Source organism: Mustela putorius, unplaced genomic scaffold (assembly GCF_011764305.1).
Source record: "Mustela putorius furo isolate JIRA1106 unplaced genomic scaffold, ASM1176430v1.1 tig00003834_pilon_pilon_pilon, whole genome shotgun sequence".
Classification (NCBI taxonomy): domain Eukaryota; kingdom Metazoa; phylum Chordata; class Mammalia; order Carnivora; family Mustelidae; genus Mustela; species Mustela putorius.
Genome location: NW_025421987.1, coordinates 112,693,372 through 112,717,044, shown reverse-complemented (window position 1 = coordinate 112,717,044; position 23,673 = coordinate 112,693,372). Strand labels below are relative to the sequence as shown.

The 23,673-nt window shown below is 37.5% G+C and overlaps 1 protein-coding gene across 6 annotated transcripts in view; it reads left to right on the top strand.

Annotated features, from left to right (window-relative positions):
- The window catches only part of TBC1D5 (TBC1 domain family member 5), a 554,967-nt gene that overhangs the window by 415,079 nt on the left and 116,215 nt on the right, over positions 1–23,673 (top strand). For all 6 annotated transcript variants that reach the window (XM_004773530.3, XM_004773529.3, XM_004773531.3 and 3 more), the window contains one exon: positions 14,947–15,053. In XM_004773530.3, coding sequence (XP_004773587.1) covers positions 14,947–15,053 — 107 coding nt within the window. The remainder of the gene's footprint in view (positions 1–14,946; positions 15,054–23,673) is intronic.

The window sequence follows — 23,673 nt, the reverse complement described above, 5'->3', positions numbered from 1 at the left end:
GCGTTCAGTGTAGGGGTTCAAAGGGCCAGTGATCATGCTGATACTGTGCAAAATATCGTGTACATGTGCATTTCCCAGGGCCGAGGGTATATACTTTACATCCTCTTCTCAAAGGGCTATATAACCTGAAAAATGGCCAACTGCATCTAGTCTAAAATCCTGATTTTACAGGCACTGAGGAGGTGTGAAGATATGCTGAAGTCCTAATCCCTAGTACCTCAGACTATGACCCCTTTGGAAATAGGTTGTTGCAGATATAATTAGTCAAGATGAGTCATATTGGAGTAGGACAGGCACCCTAATGCAATACAACTAGTGTCCTTACATAAAGGAGCATATCTGGGCACAGACGTGCACGGAGGGAAGCTGATGTGAAGACGCACAGGGAGAATAATGCCATATGAAGATGGAGGGACAGATTGGACTGAGGAACACCAAGGTTTTTTAGCTGTCACCACATGCGAGGAGAAAGCAGAGAACAAGTCCTCTCTCTGAGCCTGTGAAGGAACGAGCCAGCACTGGAAGTGGGAAGTGACGAGGATTCTTCCCTGCAGGTCTGAGAGAGAGAGCATGGCCCTGTCAGCACCTGGATTTCAGACTTGTATCCTCCACAACAGTTGGACAATAAATGTCCCTGGTTTTAAACTGTCCAGTTTTTAGGCGCTAGGTTACAGCAGCTCTAGCAAACTAATACAGTGCCCTTGGCAGTTAAGTGATTTAAAACGGTCACAGTTGGTCTGTGGAGCTGGGTCCTTGTGTCCTATTCCCGTCCCCACTTTGTTCTTGTTCTGCCCCTTTCACTGCCCTTGGCATCTCACACTTAATTTTTAACAAAAGTACCCTTATCGTGTTCTTTCTGTACCTGGAAAAAGGCTTTCATTCACTTTAAAAGTAATCCAGTTAATCAGGCAAGTACAGTATTCAACCACTTAATAGATTTCGTATATACATCTTCACGAAGCTTCAGAGTTTGAACCCAGCTGCCATATTTGGATGTTAGGAAGCCGGATGGAGGCCATAGGGCTAGTGGCAGGCAGGCTGGTTCTCATATTACCTTTTCTGTTCCTCATGCCCTACCTTGATTTTTAGTAAAAAGTAAAATTGCACATTGGGAAAAATGATATGAACATTATACAGATTTTAAAATTTAACCATTGAAGTAATGGTCAAATGGCTATTCTTTGAATGAAACTTTTGCTTTACTAAAATTACATAGGATCCATTTCGAAATAGAATTATTCCCAAACATTTTAATCAAACCATAACAAGTTTATTGTCTTACGTGTTATAAGAAGTGGTTTTTGATTCTTTGCTGGATTGTATGGATGAAGCTTATATACTCTAATAAAGGTTAGGAGATAAGGAAGTCTACTCATGAACCATTACTCCTATAATAGTTTATTAATAGCCATACTCTCATCACAGTATTGTTTTTACGGCCTTATTCCGAACTGTAATAAAGTCATTCATGTGGTTCTCTCTTTCCCCTGGCACTACTTACCTAAATTGTACTTCTATTTTCAGGGCTAGGACAAGGCAGCTTTTTCCCAAACCTTCCCCAACTATTCTAGCCCACATCGATTTCTCACTTTTGTATTCCTAGAAGATTTTAATCAATACAATGCAGTATAGCATTTAATTATACTCTGTCTTACGCTGTTCCTTATTGCACGTTAGTCCTACCTTCTAAAACAGATTGTTAGCTCTTCGGAACCAGAACCACATGTATTACAGTTCTTCCCTAACCCTCAAAGCATCTGGTGCTCTTCATGTGCTCAGTTTTTGGGGTGGTCTCAGATGGAAGGGTAGCCTAAAGGCCTGGACTGGGGAGGTGGCATGGATATGTGGGCAGTAACTGCTGAGAAGAAAGGTGCCAAGAAGCTTTTAGAATAAGAACTCAAAAGAGTAGTTTTTTGTTTTTTTTTTTAAATACACTTTTTGACATGGCTTATTTGAAGCAAGCATTGTCTACTTTTTAGCATCAGATTTTTCACATCTCTTTTTCTATTGATTTAATTTTTTTTGATGAGTGCCTAAGAAAAACATTTACCTGATTTACAATAACTAAAACAATATAGTCAACTTCATTTAACAGTAGATCTTCCTAATTAGAAAGTATCTCTTACTGATTTCTTCCCCTTTAGTTTTCTCTCCTTTTCCCCATGAGGGTGACAAACCGTGAGAGACTCTGGACCCAGGGAAACAAACTGAGGGTTTCTGTGGGTGGGGGGTAGGAATTGTGGTAACAGAATGATGGGTTTTAAGTAGGGCACATGTTTGTGGTGAGCACTGGGTGTCATGTGCAACTAACGAATCATCAAACGTTACATCAAAAACTAATGATATACTATATGTTGACTTGCTGAACATAATAAAAAAGATTAAAAATTTTAAAAAAAGAAAGTATCTCTTAAATGTTTATGGTATCTTTTAACATACACTCTCTCTGAACACTTGGTAAGTGGAAAACTTTTCTTCTTGGCCCTTCTGCCCACTTCTTACCTTGTGTTTTCAGCCAGCATGAACATGTCACAACCCTGTCATTTTCCTGGGTTTTCTCCAGGGTCGTCTTTAGCCATCTCTTGGCCTGGCTTTGTGTGGAAGTTGTATCTTCTTCATGGCTTACAAACATCGTTCCTTTTCATTTTGCTTTAGATCTCTGCTTAAACTCCTCAGCCTATACCTGTCTCTCTGCCAGTGTTTCCATCTGTCCTACCCCAGAATTTCTATTTCTCTATTTTCTCATTAAGAGCATGTTCAACATTATACTGATGTCAAAATGCAGTTTATTTCAACTACAAATCGAATTTATTTGTCTTTCCTGGAAAAGCTTTACCCAACCTCAGGGACTAAGAAACAAAGGCTCATAGTAGTGTATTACAGAGTTTTTATCAAAGCACAATTTGGTGGTCTTGTTTATAAAGGAGTATTTAAGCACTTCCTGACTGCCAGCTCTCTTCCTTCCCAGACATTAAATGTTGCCACTCATTTTCTGACCATCGCAGATATGGATATTAATATAATCCTTTAATTACAAATGCCATTTATATTTATATTTTAATTTAAAAATCTTTTAAAATTTCACTAAGTTAGGCTGATACATCATAGTAGTGCTTTTTTTTGTGGTTAGATTTTTAAAAACATAGGCCTTTCTTTTTAAAGAAGTTTTAGGTTTGCAGCAAAGTGGAATTGAAAGTACAGAATTCCCAGGTACCCCTACCACCACATACACACAGCCTACACCACTATCAACTTCCCTCACTACAGTAGTACATTTGTTATAATTGAGCCTACAGTGACACATCATTATCACTTAAAGTCCCTAGTTTACAATATAATTTGTACCTTCTATGGATTTGGGCAAAACGTATAGCAACATCTATCCTTCATTATAGTAAGATCTGTGTAGTTTCCCTGCTGTAAAAATGTTCTCTGCTCTGCCTGTTCATCCCCGTAACCCATGACAACCACTGATTTTTTTATTGTCTTTATAATTTTACCTTTTCCAGAATACAATATAGTTGGAATCATACAGTATGTAGCCTTTTTAGATTAGCTTATTTCACTTAGTAATATGCATTTAAGTTTCCTCCATGTCTTTTCATGGCTTGATGGCCCATTTCTTCTTAGCACCGAATAATATTCCATTGTCTGGATGTACCACAGTTTATTTACCCACTCACCTACTAAAGGACATCTTAGTTTCTTCCAACTTTTGGCAACTATGAATAAGGCCACTGCAAATATCACTGTGCAAGTTTTTGTGTGGACATAAGTTTTCATTTCATATGCATAAATACCAGGGAGCATGATTGCTGGAAAATATGGTAAATTTGAGGAGCTCAGTACAATAGATGGATTCAGGAACTCCAGGATACCATCTGTGGGCAAAAGCCAGCAACATTACGTGCATCACTGGAATCTTACTCAGAAATATTCAAGATTCCATGTCCATCTATCTGTCAGAACACAATGTGAAGAGTCCTGCAAGTTGACTACAGTCATTCTCTCTGATGAGTAGAGAAAAGGTGATGATAATCTTGGTCTCCCTGACTACTGACTTCCCCAGCTTTCTCACCCAGGTCTCACCCTCTCTCCTTTTTAACTTTTTCCTCGGCTTTCCCCACTCAGTTACTCCCTCACCTCACCTAGATTCTTCTTCCCTGTCAGTTCACCTGCCCAGAGCTGAGTAGAAATGTTATTGAAGAAGTGATTAAGGATATCATATATGATATGTTATATTGAGCTCCTGCATTTACCCCTGTTGCTCCTGAAACCCCATTAAATAGCATAAACACACAGGACACAGAGAATTAGGAAGGAGATTACAGAGTTTTTTGGAAGTAGGAAAGCAGATGGGTGAGTGATAACTGACTTAGCAGATCCAAGAAAGCTAAATACAAAATTGATAATGGAGAAAGCCAAGAAATAACCTATAAAATGCCTAAAAGCATAGAAATTGGCAGTGCTAGGTATCACATGGAAATTGGTAGGGGGAGGGAAAAAGTTAAGACTGAAAAACAAGAACTGGTCGAAAGTGTATTTAAGAAGCTGTTACATACTCAGGTTTCCAGCCTTACTCGGATCTCTGACCAGTACGTCAAGGATTTATCCTAGAGGTGGTAAAATGGATGTCTGGACTAGGGACCTGGGGAGTTTCAGTGAACATGGAGCCCACCAGTGTTCTTTTACCATCTTTAGTATTCCCAAACACTAGAACTAGACTGCTCCCCTCTAGAAGAAATTTGGGAGATTCTTTTCTGGGGGAACCCAGTGAGCCCAAGAGAAAAGGCCTAAAAATGGAGGCTCAGGGATTACCCAAGAATGACCATATAGACCCTAGAGTTAACAGACCCACTCATCGATGCACACAAAGCTTCAAGTTACCTTTGGACTCGCCCATTCTTGGACATGAGCAGATCACCAAAAAATCACCAAACATTTGAGAGAAGCATCAAAATGAAAGCAGGGATCTCAATAAGCAACCAGGAGAAAAAACAACTGTGAGGAGAAAAAACACACGGAGGAGGAAATGTCTCAGAGAGCTAGGAAAGACATAAGTCAAAGGAAAAAGTGTTAGCACGTGGGGGGCTCATTTGGTTGAGGGTCTGCCTTCAGCTCAGATCATGATCTTCAGATCCTGGGATCAACCCTGTGTCTGGACGCCCTGCTGAGCAGGGAATCCGCTTCTCCCTTTTGTATCCCACCCCTGTCGCAGCTCCTGCAAGCTTGCTCACTTGCTCCCTCTCTCTTTCAAATAAATAAATAAAATCTTAGAAAAAGAAAAAATGTAATTGAAAATTAAAATATGATGCAAGTAAGATGATTGGAATATAAAATTGAAAAAATATCCCAAGAAGCAGCACATAAAACAGAGTTAGAAAATAAGAAAGAAAATTAAAGGACCAGACCAGGAGATCCAACATCTAGATAATGAGATTTCTTTTAATAGAGAGAAAGAGAGTAGAAAGAAATCACAAACACAGAATAAACAAAAAACAGAAGGGAGAAAATCATCAGTGAAGCAATTAAAGAGAAATTTCCAATTGAACAGAAAAACATGAGTTTCTAAATTGAAAGGGTCCATTATATATGAAAATACATGCAAATTAAGGTGCATTACTATGAATTTAGATGGGGGCAGGGAGAAGAGAAATAGGTCACGTAGAAGAATGGGAGTTAGAATGGTTTGAGACTTTTTAACTGGAAGCCAAAATACTCTGGAACAGAGCTGCTGATTTTCTGAGGGAAACATATTTCCAGCCTGGAATTCCATACCTAGCCTAACCATTAATTGTCAAATAAATCTTTCAAACAGAGAAGTTTTCAATAAATTCATGTCCTGTGTATAAAGCTTTTAGAGGATGTGTTCCATCAGAACAAGGGTGTAAAAGCACGAAAGAAGAAGGTAGGTACTCTAGGAAATAAGGATACAACACGTGCAAGAGGTAAAGGGCATCTCTGGGAGGAGGGAACAGGCCAGAGAGCTCATGAGAAATTGAGAAATGTCCTCAAAAAAATGAAAGAGGGGGGAGAGAGGGAGGGAGAAAAAGAAATGGCTAAAACGACCTAAAATTTTTTTTGAAGTTTCGAAAATATATGTATTTAACTGGGAGAGTATATAAGGCTAAAATCCTATTAAATACAATACAAGACACGGCAAATGAAAAATATGGCAGTTATAAACTCCAAGAAAGAAAGGAGGCTGTGGAAAAAGGAGGAGTAGTCATCATATACTGTGTAAGATAACATTTGCCTCGTTATAAAAATGGAAACTCTAAAAGTTGACTTACCAGAATTATGGTGTAACGCATCAAGGGAGGGAGACCAGGAGCACATGTGTGGCTGTAGAGGTTGGCAGAGGGTTGGCTGTCAGTACTCAAGGTGAGTTAAAGCTTCTTCTTCTGGACTGGGAAGTCAGTAGACAACATTTAAGCTCAGAGTCAGTAACATTAGCATGTTTTTTTTCCACAATATGGGAGGTAAATTTTTTTTTAATCAGCTAAAAGAAAGCAAGTGCCGCTGGCGATTGGGAAATGGGGGGGTGGGAAACAGCAAGTGCTATTTTCATTACCAGCCTTCTAGAATGATTGGATTTTTTTAAACTATGTACATGTATAACTTTCATAAAAATCAGAACTATGTTTTAAACTTCCACAGAGAAATAATGAAAAGTTGCTATATTCTTTAAGTAGCCTTATTATGTAAATTTGTTAACATTTTTATTGATAATTTCTTATTGTCTGCTTTTGCTTTTCTGTTTCTCTCTCATATGCACACATATCTCAAATTTAATTGCATATAAAGGCCTATCCATTTTTCCAGCAATTCTGCCCACTTTACCCATCAACCCCTTGCTTACTTTAACTATCCATCTTCCCCTCTCTGTGGTATCACCAGAATTTCAGCTGGCCCCCTGCATCCTGTCCCTCTTCCTCCCTCCCCCTGGTCACCCTGTGCTGGTATTAATCTTCCTAACACCAAACCGGATCACATTACGTAGTCTTCTAGCAGAAGTAGCAGCTACAGAGTGAAATCCAAACTCCATCCCCTCTGGATAAGCAGGACCCCCACCTGCTTCCATGTCTCCATTTCTCCTCAGCACTCCTGCCACAGGAGCCACGCAGCATCCTGCCTCCGTTTACTTCCACTTGTTGCCTGATGCTCACTGACCTTGCAGCTTCCCAGTCGAGCAGTTGTCACAGCCCACTGGATGCTCCACTGTTCCAGCTCTGTCCTGGGTTGCAGTTAGTCTGATCCTGCTCTTCCACTGCAGTATGAAGAGAAAGCGGAGAGTGGGTCTTTCTTCTTGTCATAGCAGTACATGGCTCAAAATAGGTATTTAATACATGCCTGTTAGCCGAGCGAATACAAGAAAGAGATATTGTCAGTACTTCTTAAATATCTTCTGTACCTCAACCCTGTCTACTGACAGGTCTGTATTTCAGAGTCAAGAATTAAAAATAACTAAGCAGTGAAATACAACACACGCATGTGTCTGTATTCATATTGACAAACAGTTAAAAACCTGACCTATGGTTTTCACTTGGTTAAAAATAACCAAATTGGTTAGAACTTGATTTAAAAATAAGAGGCAAAAACTATGAGTCATATTATTTATTATTATTATTTAATGTTACTATTTCTTTCCTAAATTTTAATACATGCTAAATTTTTTAGATTTCATTTCTGTAACATTTTATAATTTGGAGATAGAACTTGGGCCCCGATTCTAGATCTATCCTTAGAGTTACTACATTAATGGTAATAACTTGCATTAGAAGACTTAAAGGTTTTTGCTCTATATCCTCTCACTAGTTCCCTTAATGGGTAACAAGGCAGAGATGATGACAGAACGTAAGCCTGTATAGGTAGCTGATTTGTTTCAAGCTTAATCCTAGTCCCGTTGGCTCTCTGGAGCTAATGTGCAGTTATGCTGACTTCACTAGTACAATGTTCTTTGTCCTGTGCTCACACCCTACCAACTAGCAGTCCTCCACTTGGATGCTTGCTTGCTTACTACCTTTCCATTGACAACACTGTATTTTTTAAAAATACAAATTCTTGAGATCTTTTATGTTGTTTGACCTGATTAAAATAAATTCTGTTTAAAGTGTATTAAGCTTGTAAAGCTTTAAGAAGAGCACTTCTTAAAGGTTTTTTCCTAGGGTTGCCTGGCTGGTTCAGTCAGTAGAGCATGCAACTCTTGATCTCAGGGTTGTGAGATTGAACCACTCGTTAAGTGCACTGATTATGGAAAATCTTTCAAAAGTTTTCCTTAAGTTTTTTTTTTTTCTAGAAAAAAAGATTGAGCTCTGCAGAACTTGAGATTATTCTCTTTCCAAAATTGAATTTAAATTTCTCATATTTCTGCACAAAACCCACTAGAGAAATAAGGACCCTCCCATTTTTTAAAAAGATTTTTTATTTATTTGACAGACAGAGATCACAAGTAGGCAGAGAGGCAAGCAGAGAGAGGAAGGGAAGCAGGCTTCCCGCTGAGCAGAGAGCCCGACTCGGGGCTCGATCTCAGTACCCTGGGATCATGACCTGAGCTGAAGGCAGAGGCTTTAACCCACTGAGCCACCCAGGTGCCCCAGGACCATCCCATTATTTATGGAAGAGTGTGCATTCGTGTTAGGTTTTGAGAGTGGATATTGCTCTAATTGAAGGCACTTAGAGAGACAGTTGTCACGGTGGCAACCATGTCTTCTGCATGCCAGGTACCTTGCAAGACACTTACCTACATGTCAGCTTTGTTTTCAGTGGAGAGGGAAAATAAATAATGTTAAGGCCTTAAAGTTTTCTTTTTTGTTGTTGTTAGCTAACTATCTTTAATTTTGACTCATGCTTATCTGTTTTCTCTGCCATTTAAGAGCTAAGTACAAGAATTCATGCCTATTTCTAAATAATTTATTTTACCTGGCCTTATATATGGAGGGCTTTTCTCAGTGTAGCTTAGAGGCTTCTCTATGGCTCACATATAGTTGGCATTCAGAAGCCATCTGCACCGTGTCTGAACTGGCCTCCTTTGCATAGAATTTTCTGGTAGGAATACAAGAAAGCATAGGATACGGTGGTCAAGAGTGAGGCTTTCAGCTACGCAGAACTTTGTTTAGCCCTCTCTGCCTTTCAGGAGCTCAGTGGCCTCAGATGTGTAGTTCATTCTCTCCGTAATGCCATCTCCTTGTCTGAAATGTGGGGTTGATGATAATACCTACTTTAGTGGGGATTAGAAGGACTCATGGTGTGTTTATGTAATATATAGCAAGTTTCCAGGCCCATTCTAGATGCTTGATAAGTGATAGCTATTACTGTTCTTAATTTTAGAGAAATTTTTTAAAAAGAATTCTACATTTAGTTTTGTGTTCTTTGGTTAGCTGTTCCTGGTTCATTTTGTTACCTTGGGGAAAGTAAGTATATCTAAATACAAAATTAAATAACTTGAATGAAGTGTTCTACTTGTAAGTGTTAACAGTTGTAGGTACAGTAAACTTTGAATCACCTGTGAGTTATTTAACCGTATTGCTCTAAGCTTTCTCAAAACAATAGCATCCTCTATCTTTACTGATTACATTATGTTTTTGTTTATTATGACTGGAGAAACTGTTTAAACCAGCTCCCTTAGACAACTCCAGAACAGTAATGTGCCATTTAAAAGTAGAGACAAAAGAGGCCGGCTCCGCTTTGGGCGGCGAGAGTGGCAGTCAGCAAGAATTAAGCGAGATGGGAAGCACACTCCCTTGCATCAGGTCTGCCTTTACAGAAACACTGCAGCTAGAGTAAGCATCATTATGGTTTTATCAGTGGAGGAAAGAAAGCCCATGAAGCTCAGCACCTTGCTTAAGTTCACACACATAATGAGTGCCTAGCCAGCATTCTAATCTAGATCTGATCAAGATTCTCACCTAGATCTTCTGACCCCAGAGCCAGTATATTTTCCACCTGCCACTCACCTTTGTCTTCCATTTCTCTGAGAACACGCTCTTCAAAGTGTGTAGCTTCAGTACTTTGTCTCTAAAGCATATACATGCTTGATTTCAAATATAGGGAAATACCAAAACTTGGCCTTTTTATAATCTTCACTTTGTTTCCTGTGTTACTGCCCTGCTCTGATGGAGTCAATGTTAGGGAAGGAACAGCACTGCACATGAGCTTTTCACGTTCAGCAAAACTATGCTGCAAAGATCAAAAGTAAATTCTTACTCTGTCAGATCCCCACTATTTTGTTTATAAAACACCTTGTGTTATTCTCCCTCCTACTCTAAATTGGGCACAATTATTCAAAAGGGACTTAATACTTAGCATATGTAATTGCAAATTAAGTGTTCTCAAAGTACAAGTTTTCCTTAATAAATTAGAGATAGTATTATCTGAAAACGGGACTATAGCAGAGGTAAAACTGTATCTTTTAGGTTTTCAGCTGGGTTTCTTTTTTCTTCTTCTTTTTTAATTATTTTATTAACATATAATGTATTATTTGCCCCAGGGGTACAGGTCTGTGAATCATCAGGCTTACACACTTCACAGCACTCACCATAGCACATACCCTCCCCAGTGTCCATCCCCCAGCCACCTTTTCCCAATCCCCCTCCCCCCAGCAACCCTCAGTTTGTTTTGTAAGATTAAGAGTCTTTCTCTTAAGGTTTGTCTCCCTCCCCATCCCATCTGGTTTCACTTTTTCCCTTCCCTACCCCCCACAACCCCCTACCTTGTCTCTCAAATTCCTCCTATCAGAGGGATCATATGATAATTGTCTTTCTCTGATTGACTTATTTTGCTCAGCATAATACCCTCGAGTTCCATCCACATCACTGCAAGTGGCAAGATTTCATTTCTTTTGATGGCTGCATAGTATTCCATTGTTTATATATACCATTTCTTCTTTATCCATTCATCTGTTGATGGACATCTAAGTTCTTTCCATAGTTTGGCTATTGTGGACATTGCTACTATAAACATTCAGGTGCACGTGCTTCTTCGTTTCACTACATTTGTATCTAGGGTAAATACCCAGTAGTATGATTGCTGGGTCGTAGGGTAGCTCTATTTTCAACTTTATTTTTTTTTTAAGATTTTATTTATTTATTTGACAGACAGAGATTCACAAGCAAGCAGAGAGGCAGGCAGAGAGAGAGAGAGAGAGGAGGAAGCAGGCTCACTGCTAAGCAGAGTCTCCGATGCAGGGCTCGATCCCAGGACCCTGGGATCATGACCTGAGCCGAAGGCAGAGGCTTTAACCCACTGAGCCATCCAGGCACCCCTATTTTTAACTTTTTGAGGAACCTTCATGCTGTTTTCCAGAATAGCTGCACCAGCTTGCATTCCCACCAACAGTGTAGGAGAGTTCCCCTTTCTTTGCATCCTCGCCAACATCTGTTGTTTCCCAACTTGTTAATTTTAGACATTCTGACTGGTGTGAGGTGGTATCTCATTGTGGTTTTGATTTGTATTTCCCTGATGCCGAGTGATGTGGAGCACTTTTTCATTTGTCTGTTGGCCACCTGGATGTCTTCTTTGCAGAAATGTCTGTTCACATATTCTGCCCATTTCTTGATTGGATTATATGTTCTTTGGGTGTTGAGTTTGATAAGTTCTTTAGAGATTTTGAATACTAGCCCTTTATCTGATGTGTCATTTGCAAATATCTTCTCCCATTCTGTTGGTTGTCTTTTGGTTTTGTTGACTGTTTCCTTTGCTGTGCAAAAGCTTTTGCTTTTGGTGAAGTCCCAATAATTCATTTTTGCCCTTGCTTCCCTTGCCTTTCGTGATGTTTATAGGAAGAAACATCTTCTAGGTTTCTTTCAATTAAAAAAAAAAAGTTAATTAGAAACACAGAAGTTTATTAACATATGTATGTTTTATTATTATTATATAATTATATATTCTGTTATTTAATAAATATATATTATAGTTATATAGTTAACATATGTTGACATATATATATATATATATATAAGTGTATGCCTCATTTGTATATGGTAGAAACTTAGGAAAATGACCAGCTGTCAAAGATATGGTTTTAGAACTCAGGATTAAATACCACCTTAATAAAGAAAGGTGGAGAGGATTTTTAGGAAAGACGAATGGGCCCTTAGAAGAATAGATGAGAGGTATGAATCTGTGACAAAGTTTGTCTTGGGGGAATTTATTACAACTGACTTCCTTCTGGAGGATTTATCTTTAGGCAGATAAGGGGAGTTCAGAGAAAAGTCTCACTGTGCATTTGCTGTTTTTCAAGTGCCTCCAGCTCAAAACAATCAATATACCCAAGTGGCATACTTTAGGGTGGCATGTCCTGTACTCCTGGAGCAGGATTTCGCTTCAGGAATTTGCATGCTAATCTTCTCTGTCATTCCAGTTTTAGTGTATATGCTGCCAAAGCGAGTACCCCATAGCAGTATTTCAGGCGGCATGTTCTGCTACCCTTCAGAGCTCAGATTCATTTGCCATTATATCCCGAGTACCTAGTATGCCTAGCACTGTCTCTGTGTGTGCGGGATATAGAAGATGCTCAGGAAATGTTCATTAATGTTCGGTGACTGGATGGATGAAAGGAAGGAATGTTAGCGCCTTCATTCATTCTGCAAGTGGAGTATTAACATATTATTTGGCTTCCCTTACATATTTTATAGCTTCCGACAGCTTCAAAAGTTCTGTCTAGTTGTAAGAACAGGCTTATTGCCCTTGTCCCTCCAAATAAATACCTGTCTATATCGGGCTCTCCTAGAGACTGGGTTATGCTGACTTTCCAAGCTCCTCAAAACTACTATGTGAGAGTAATAATACTAATTGACTCTTCTAGTTTGCAGTGACTCTTTGCATCATTGTGTTCTCTGATTTTTAAAACAATTGCTTTTTCAAAACAAAGCCATGTATTAGAGCTTGGACCCTGTAGCTAAGCTTCAAAATTTCAAATCTTGCTCCACTACCAAACCACTATATGATTTGGGCAAATGACTTAACCTTTCCAAGTGTTAGTTTTCTTACCTGTAAGACAGGGATAATAATTTTACCCTTATAACACAATTGTCATAAAAATTAAATGAGATAATATAGGGAAAGCTCTTGAATAGGGCCTAGTCTCGGTAAGTCTTTAGGGATTGATTGTCATCTTAGTGGTATTAGTAGCAATAACCCCTTCTCTTTCTACATTTACCCTTCGGCACTTTAGTTTTCTTCAGAGTAAGGACTGTGTTTTGTTTATCTCTGCATCCCCTCTAAACATAGCACCTGTCATCAATTAGGTACTCAACAAGTAGCTATTGGATTGAATAAATTCAGCAGGTCACTTTTTTTTTTAGATCAGGAAGTTGTTTTCCACATGACCGAATTGAAGCTCAGAGAGGTTACCTATAACAGGTTTTGATCAGCATCTGTCCACTGGCTGAACAGATTATGTCCTCTGATCTTACGGCAACCTTAGAAAAGGTTCAGATGGTGTCCCAGGATTCAGACCCACATCTTGGAATCCAGAACCGTTTGCTTCTCTTACAAAATATACAGGAATTCTTCCCGGGCCAGTTACTAGTATATAAACATCATAATATTTGGGAAAGTAGGAGTTGGAAAATGAATTGATTATCTAAGTTTTATTTGTTAACTCTTAAAGAAAACCCTACATGGAAACATTATACCATTCTCAGTATACTAGCTTTTCAAATTCTAGAGGAGAAAGGACAACAGGTAACTGAATGTGAATATGACAAAATGAAGGAATAAGAAGAGAAGAGTCTGAACAGATATAGAAAAGGTAGGATAAGTGAGTGCTTTACAAATGAAAGCAGATGTATGAAATTACAAGCTGTCAGATCAACAACGGAAATGAAGATGATAAAGTGGTTCCTTACATAGATTATAATTATTCATTTTGCCCAGTCCTGTCTCCTTCCCCCATAATGTTCATGAGAAGGGGGAGGGGTAGGAAGCTGTTGCAAAAAATGGTGCTTCCAACAAAAGAAAGGAAAAAAAAAAGTCTAATAATCAAGGGTATTTTTGATCACAAACAGTTGTTAATGTTGTGATTTGTGTTGTTTCTATAGAATCAGATTTCCTATGGAATATTTTTCAGTTGCTTGTTCTGATTAATGAAAAGGATTCGGTTGCAACAACACGAAGTTGTAACTGTAAAGTTTCTTCACAATCAGTGCTGTGGAGGCAGTCAGTGTGGCTTACAAAACAAGCATCGTTAATGGGCCCGACTGTGACAGCAGTGGCAGATGGATTGCCAAGAAATGAAGTAGTTTACATAGACCTGCCTGAAAAGATGTGTTTAATAATTGCGCCCATAATTAGGTTGATTTGGGAAAAAAATTAAATGACAGTCTAAGGAATACAGTTAGGCTTATCTATGAAGATTTTGACATTTTTCCTCCAAGAAATGCTGCATAGATACTCTTCCCTAAATTTCTCATTACCTTTAGAAAAAAATAATTGGAAGAAATTATATTTTTTAACTTTGAATTATGTAATATTTATATATAAAAGAATAAATGTAACATATGTAACTTAGGAAGCATAATAATTAGGGTAAATATTATTTTATGAGAATTTTAAACTGGTTCTTTCCCATTCATAAGATTTTTGTTACTAATTTCTAAGTAGCAAAACTAGAGACATTTAAACACAGGCATATAAATGGCAATAAATATGCATGCTTCTAAGAGTTTATTTATATTGCAAACATACACATCTCTATATCAGAGGCTCTTCTTCCAACACCCCCTGAGGATAAGTGCTAGATATTAGACTGCAGTTAACAGTAAGTGTGCTGCTTCAAAGGCCATTTGGTAAAGATCCCTTCTCCCTATTTCCTTTTATCAAATTAATTGAGTTATTGGTTTACTTTCTTTGAATCTAAGTTGTTATTTTTTTACTCTCAAGTAATGCAAACATCTTAAACAGTATTGCTTCTGAATTCCTTTTTTTTTTCCCCCTCTTATTTAGTGATCTCTAGTAACTACCAGACCTGTCTTGGCCTTCTGATGCATTACCCACTAATTGGGGATGTACATTCATTGATTCTTAAGGCTCTGTTTCTTCGAGATCCAAAGGTAAGCTTTCCAAAGAGAATATGCAAAATTTTAAGTTGGGTGAAAAATTGGTTTCTTGGCATGAATGGGGAATTTGTATGATGACCAATGAATTGCCTAATAACAGAATTTGCCTGCCTAGAGCCTTAGGCAAAACTCATATACCTCATTGGCTAGCAACTTAGCAGGTAACTTAAGTGGACATTGCCATGAGAACCTGCAACACACATCTCTTGTCCCTCAGAAGGTCGTTCTGCCCTCCTCCTTCCTCATAACTCAAGGAAGTAGTTCAGCAACTGCTTCTCCTTATAGCCATACTTAATCATCATTGGTACCCCTCACAGCAAGAGCCTCAGAGGCCATGTGAGGAGCAAGACAGTAAAGCTTTAAAAAAGACTGGTTCTGTGAAAGTTTTAGACATAATGAAATACTCAAATCATTTCATATTAGGAATATGTATTTTTTATTTTGTGGGTGAAGAGTTACCTAATAAAGATTTAAACAGACTTTAATGCTAATTTCTCTATTTGAACTTAAAGCAAGCCACCAAAATTTTCTTTACACTTCAGAGAAGAAGTGTGCTCTTTTACAACTAATGTTATATTTCTTGAAAATAAGAACATTTAATGATCTAAAAAAATCTGTGAATCCTTGATGCTTTTGAGCCAAACAAAAATATTGGATGAAGTATAAGAGAGAGAGCTTCAAACACAAGTATGAGAATGCCAGGCATTGGGTGGTAATCCCAGCCTTTGGCTCTTTGGCAGAATTCCCAACAATCATGTTGGCAGTTGTCAAACTGTCTTTGAGTCAGTCTGTCTCTGGATCCATTGCCAAAGCTGTCTGAATGACTTGGGCCTCCAAGTTTAACGTAAATTTTAATTCGAAAGGATTTCTCCTTTCCCTCGACTATTGACTTCAACATTTCAGCATGACCTTTATTTATTCTTTGATAGATTTAAAAGATTTTATTTCCTTGTGCTTATACCATTTTCTACAAACATACACAATTTTATATCATTTCTCCCACACAAGATTTCATTGAGTATCAGAGATATAATCCGTAATTTCTCTGATACATAAGGTAATTTTTTTTTTCTGGTAAAACTTAGGAGTCTGATTATAAAATCAAAAATCCCATATTTTTATGTATGTACTTTTATTAAAAAATAACCACAACCAAGAAATATCTATAAAAGAAATAAAGAATTTGACTACTTGTCAATGAGGTATATGAGTTTTGGTCTGTAAACTTAAGGTAAATTCTGTCAGCTCAGTGTTAGGAATTCTTAGAATCATACAGAGTGGGGAAAAAAATTGTTAAAATAACTATCTGAATTCTGTACTTGCATGATTTATTTGGCTTTGCTGAAGGGAGAAGTGAATATGTTATCTAAACCTATTGATCTTGGTAATTTTTCCCTGGCTAAATATGGTTGATCTTGCTATGAATCATCCACTCACCTAGAGGCAGGTTTCTATATAATAAATCTGTCAGTGTTATTAGTGGAATCTGTGATTTTAATAGAGCACTTTTTATCTCAATAAGGTAGTGTGCATAATAGAATTATAATAAACCCAAGTCTATAAGCATTAAAAAATATATTCTCTAAGGATTAAGAGAAAAAATAATAGCATAATAGCCTAAGTATCTTAAAAAAAAAAAAAAGAAAAGTATTCTCCACTTTCACATTTAGGGTCTAATTAAGTAAAAACATAATCAAGATAATGGTCCAAAATATAGGACCTAAACTGATATGTCTGAGATAGAAGAGATTGATCAGGCAGAGGAGGGAGTCATGTTTAAAAGGCTGTTGAGAACAAGTTTATAGAATGATGATATCTATAGGAAAAATAAAGAAAGATGTATATTTTTTTAAGGGGCTTTCAAATGGTTAACCCAGCAGGATGATAGATTTAGTTAAGGAGCAAGAAGACTGAATTAGGACTCAGGACACCGGATCAAATCTTGACTTTGCTAAAAACCATCCTTGTGATTTGGGGAAACTCATGCTTGCTGTATCTTGGTCTTCTCTTTTGGGGTTGAATTAAATTGTATCTAATGACCCGCCCAACCAGAGCTCCTTTGTCCACAAAGAACTGACTTACAGTGATCTAATAAGATCCAGTCCAGTGCTACGGAAAGCAGACACACAGCAGAAGTTTATATATAGCATAGAAATCCACAAGTGGACAGAGTTTTCAATGCAGTAATGTCATTATAAATTCCTATAGCAGGCCATTTACACTGAGGGGGAAGAAAAAGAGGGAAAAATGGTGCTGGTACCCCGTCCGTATCCTCTAAAAATCCAAACATCAGCACGCTTAATTTTTTTCCTATTTATTATTAACAATGAAACACTTAAAATACTTGAATAATTCCCAATTCAAGGAGATCAGAGTAAGTATATAAACACACTGAGTCTCTGTGAAGTGAACTAGTAGAAGGATGAGATTTGAGGCATGAAAGTACATTTTCGCATAGCCCAGTTCCTTGTGACAGTAGCGTTGAGTGCTGCTGACAGACTCAATAAAATAAAAATAAACAAGGAACTCTGCGCCCTCCAAGTTCATTGCCAGCTTCAGAAAAGCACTTTGTCCTACCGCTTTCCATAAATCCCAGTGGAGATTTCTCAGTTGAGAACAGACTCTGCAACTAGAGCATGAGACACTGAGCTTTAATTGTTTTATATCAGATGTAGGGTTTACTGCAAAAGGATTTCTTATTTGAACAGAGTGAAATAATGGGGCTGTAAACTGTAATAAGAAGATCATCCTCCTTCATAGCCTCTAAGCACTTTGATGTGCTTACTTCGGTCCTTATAACAAGCTGGGAGTTAGACAAAGGAGGTTCTCTTTTTTCACTCTTTTTCAGTGTAGACAGGGTAAGGTTATGTGGCTTTCCCAAGGCCAAAAACTCGTAAGCTTCCAAGCTCGCTTCCATGACCCTTGTATGTATCCATCTCCTCCTGAGATTCCTAGCATATCTTCTGCCTCCTTCAGGGAGCCATTCCCAGGCTCAGATAGGGCATGTTTTCCTTCTGAGTCCCACTAAGGACCTTGTATTTTAGCTGTTTTCTTATTTCTTTGCATCCATTATTCCATATGATCCTGCTAATTTTTTAGTGTTTAGCTTTGTGTTCTGCAGTAGATGGTATTAAGAAAATAATGGTAGAATTGAATTCTGACACAGTTGCTAAGCCTCTCCCAGTATACCGTATGGACTCTAATCTAAGTGGATCTCACTTATTTAGCGTATTTCTGGAACTCGTACCCACATCCCATGGAAGGCATTGCCAGTTGTGTATATGTCAGCTGCCATTTTTATCAAGATGGTGAATGAACCCCACAACTTGAACTTAAAGGGCATCTAGTTCCTTAATTTGCTTTGTGTCAGAATTGTTTGAAATCCTGTCATCACCTTCAAGTATTATGGAACAAAAAGACAAAGAATCTAGTTAATATTACCCTACTGTGACTGTCAGAATTTCAGAACTGGGTTCTAATCCAGTTTCTGCTTCTGTAGTTGAACAAACTAAGGATCTAAGTGAAGTTAGAGACTTCTTTAATACAGCTTGTCAGTGGCAGAGCCAGCAATTGAGCCCAGGTCTTCCAACCACCTGTCCACACAGGAACTATAGCTTTTAAAACTAGTAGACTCCTGTTTACTAGTATGTGTCATTAAAAATTATTCAATTTATAATAGACATTTAATTTATATCTGTAATAAATAAAACCACTATGTATATAAGTAGACCTAGAACTATTCGAAATTTTCTTAAATCTATGTTATGTAAAGACACCAAATGTCAGATATCTGTTTGTAGCATCCTATATATTCTGATCACCATAAATACAGTTTCTATACTTCGTTCCTCAGACCATGGTCCTAATTTTCATTTTCTTGTCTTTATCATATTAGAACCACTGAGCAGATTTCCAAAAACAATCCACTAAATGAAGTAGAGGGATAGAAGGAGGACAGTCTGAAAAATATGAAGTGATTAAAAAACATTGTTCTAACTAGTTGTTCAAATTCAAAAAAAAATTTTAAAACCCAATTAGAAACAAAAGTCATAGAAAATGTGAACATATTGTGTTCCTTAAATAACCAGATGTTCTCTCCTTCCTGAAGGCAGTAAGGGCTAGGAATAAAAGGTTTAAAACTATTGTTTTAAGTTAACTGTGAATTTTGCAAATCTGTTTTTACCCTTTAGCAAATAAAATTCTAATACGGAAACATAAGCAAAGTAATTTTCATTTTTCGGTGCTCTCTTATTTGTGTTGTGTGTTGAAGTGTTAACCTTATCACAAAGACTTATTACAAATGAAATACAGTACATGGATTAACATTTTAGATTATGTAGTAAGAATTTGACAGCTACTGTTTGTTTTGAAGACTAGAATATTCTCCAAAAAATATTTCTAGTAAGTTTGCGAGCAACCCTTTAAGCAGTGATGGCTATTGTTTATGGAAGAAAATTGCTAGAAATAAGACAATTTAATTTCATAGTCATTCTTGTACACAAAAACACGATAAAAAATATAGTGTACAGTGTTCTTATGCTTGGCCAATTCTGTTTTGGCTTTTATTTGGAGTTATATTAAATTTTGCCTTTTTAAATTATAAAAAGTCTAAATATTCAGATTTCAGATTTTATGCAGGTAATAGATTTTTACCCTTTTAATCCCCAAAAACCCACTGTAGGTGTTACTTTTTAAAAATATCAAATGGCTTTGGTAAAATTTCATCTATCAGAATTGAAAAATGGTGAATGGATCCAAACCTACTACCAGTCAAGTGACAGTGATGGAAAATGTGCGTCACAGTAATGGTATTGTAATTTTTTCCTCTGAGTAGTAAAGAAACTAAAAACCACATATACTAACTCTTTGAGGAGGATGCACAGTATCCATTTATTTACTTTTCATGATGTTCCCATTCAGATTTTCCAGTATTAGTTTTTAGTCAGATTTTCTCTTGTAGAAAGAATGCTACTTCTGTTTTCTTCATCTATTTTTATTCCCTAAAAAGCGGGAGCATTTCTCTGAAAATTGTCATTCTTTGAGAATCATTCGTTTTTGTTTTCTCTTTTAATGAACCCCCAAATATTTTTTCTTTGTATCTAAGCTGTGTAACTACATGCCATTCTTTTTTTTTTAATCTTTAGATTACAGACAATTGAATGTTTATTATTAGGTATTAGTGATTAATCAGGTGTAGACGTTTTTCACATAGATCAGCACTGAAAAAACCTTAAGTTTTACTTCTGAAGTAATTGGTGCCTATCAAAAATCTGTAAGGAAGTAATCTGAAAATTTTTACTAAACCAATATTTGAAATTTGTTCTTATTGTAGACATTTTATAAAGTAGAGTTGTGTTTCTCAAGACCTGCTAAGGCTTCCTAGGGTCCTCAAATAATTTTGAATTTTTTTTATAAAAATATTCTGAATCTATTAATTTATTCAACAAATCAGTCTTTACTGTGTACTATCTAGAATTCAGTAGGCATTGTTTAGAACCCAGTGAGATCTAAACAATATGTGTGTATGTGTGTATATATATGTATATATATTTATATATATGTGTGTGTGTATATATGGCCTTTATCATAAATACACAAGTTAAGTACTCAATTTATCATGTGTTATAAAGGATACAAATAGGGCATCATTAAAATAATAAGAGGAGGAAGAATCTGGGCTGAGTGAAAACCTAATTTATGTAGGTTGGTCAAAAGGCCCTCTCTCTGAGGAGATAGCACTTTAGGTGAGAACTAATGGAGGAGAAGGCATCAACCAGACAGAGAATAAGGAGAAGAGTCTCTAGATAGGGGAACAGCAAACATTCCAAAGTAGAAAACTGCCAAGAATTGTTGATGGAATTGAAGGAAGATCTACAGCATAACTAGAGCCAGGAGCTTGGGGACCACCTGCCCGAGAAAATGGGCGAGCCAGGGAAAGCTTGTTATTACTTTATTCTTCCTGCACAATCTTACGTGTTGATATACAGTAAAATTATTTCTGAGGTCACATTTTGAAACTCCAAAAAGATTGCTGGATGTGTGGTGATTCTTCTGATGATTAAGACATGCTTTCATTACAAACTTCTCCTATTCTCAGCCGGAAGATCTAAGAACTCTTCTTAAATGAGTTACTCACTTGGTAGAGCATATTCACTTATTCAGACATCTAAGCTGTCACTTGGGTCTGACCAGTAGCCCATTGCATGAGTTAGGAAGATTAGCCAGGACCCTGAACATATATTATGTTTATCTTTTTAAAAACTGTCTTGGCTTCCTTCCATATGATACCAGTCTCAGTTAGCATTGCTTTCATTATATCAGTTTTCTGCTTTACTGTGTAGTGACAAGGGAACTAGGCCAGTCTTTGTCACCTCCCAAAATGAGCACTCTTCTGAGTCAGGGATTAGAGCTCCAAGAGCAATAACCCAGTGACAGCCACTTGAGGGAAGCACAGAATTCAGGTTCCACTCACATCACAGCCTGCTTATATGTATTGGGCGGCTCACTCCTTTCCTTGAACTGTAGAATGAAGAGGCTAGACCACATAATCCCAGCAGGCCCTTCTGGATCTATTTTAGCAAGATACAATTCAACAGATACACTTTTTAATTACCTGCTGTGGGCAGAACATGAGAATTGGTCCATGGGACTAGGACCTTTACAGATGTAAAAAACTAATTGTTATGGAATGTAACTTGAGTGAGAGTATAGGAGGAGGAATGGCTAATTTGGACTTGGAAAGTTAAAAAGACTTCCATTTGGAAGAGGCATTCCAACTGGGCTTTGAAGAATTTTCCTGAGAGATGTTACTCTGTCTTAAGAAAATAGCATAAGTAGAGCTCCTGAGAATTGCTGAGGCAAGTGGCCAAGCTGGGCCTTGCAGTTCTTCATCCAGATTCACTCAGTGACCCCTTAAGGGACCTAGAGAATGACATTGCCCCCTCTCAGTACCTCATGTATTAGCAGACCCTCATTTTTAAAAGTCGATCAAATGTGTCTTAATGTAATAGTGTTTTATTTGGTATTAATTTATATGGTATTCCAATTTGTGTGTTGTTACTCAGCACAAATAAATGTTGTGTGTTTAAGTGAAAAGTCAGTGTAAAAAGATTTCATTCTAATGATTTTTACTAGATTTATGGACTATAAATAATTACTCGTTGTATAGTATTTGTTCCAAAAAGGCATATCTTTAAAAAAAAAAATAGGCATATCTTTGTTTAAATATTTAGTCACTCTTGGGAAGCTTAGTGTTTTTTATTTTGGGTGGCCAAAGAGAGCTGTGCAATTTTGTGGCAAAGATTGCTCTGCATGTTTTAGATGAAAGGTTTTCTTCTCTGAAACAACCAATTGCAGTAGTGGTTTATTTTTCCTCAAATAACTAAAGAAGAGACTAGGATGCATGATTAATTCTGTTCTGAGTAACAATAAATAATTCCCTTGCCTTTTATTTGATATCTTATAAGTAAGAGAAATCTAGATTTTTAGGAGGAAAATACTTATTTTAAATAGAATACTTAAGCTTTTAAAGCAGGTGTGTTTAGAAAGGCAAGTAGGAGGCCCCTAGTGTAAAAGCATTGAAGTATTACAACACATTACAGTAGTATGTTTGTGATACGTCCCTGAGATCAGCCCTGCTTTACTACTGACTTGCCGTTTTACCCCCAGAGAAATCGTTTAACCTTTTGCTGCCTTAGATTCAGGTTCATTAATTGTTTTTTAAAAAGGGATAGGTGACTGGTGAGGCTTTAATTAGCCTATAATCTCTAAAAGTCATTTGCAGCTCTAAGTGCTGTGAGAATCTAGCTAATCACTTATTCTCCTTACTGTATATGAAATAGCTTGTTTAAAAAGAAAAGGCACTACTTGGAGTTGTTTCTACATTGTCTTACTGTTACAATTTCAAAAAATTGAAGGCTAATAGATCCCATTGTATGACAAAAAGATAATAAACTTAAAACTGGCAAAATAGAAAAAAAAACACAATTCCTTTAGTATAAGTTGTTGTAGCCACAACAAATATTTTATTTGCCCCTTAAGTGTATTTGCTCAGTAAATATTATATTGCTAATTTAAAATACTAAATACTCTGAAATTGCCTAAGATGGTGGAGGAGTAGGGGCTTAGTTTCAACTGGTCCCCTGAACTTAGCTGGATATCTAACAAGCCAGTCTGAACACCCATGAAATCAGCCTGAGATGTATGGTTATATGTCTGGATCTCTACGAGGGCAGAAGATCTTCAGTCGAGAGGTACAAAGGAGGGAGTTGTGATTGTACAGACAGATATCAGAGGATAAACACAAGGGGTAAGGGACCACCAGAAGCTGTCCACTGGAAAGCAAAATAATACCCCAGTGCAAAAGCGTCCTGTGCCTGGCAACCAGCAATAGTTTGCAGAGCAGTAGTGAGGGGATGGGAAGCGTCTGGTAATGGCACTCCAACAGAATCCAAGAGTTTAAAGGGCAGATGCCAGGATCTGTGCCTGCAGACCTGGGGGGCTGGCTGCCACCATTACCCACACCTTCCCAGACTGGAATCACCCATGGTTTCGGCAGCACAGGGGGCAGAGACAAGCAGGGTTCTGGGTCGACCACTGAGAGGATCGCTGGGGG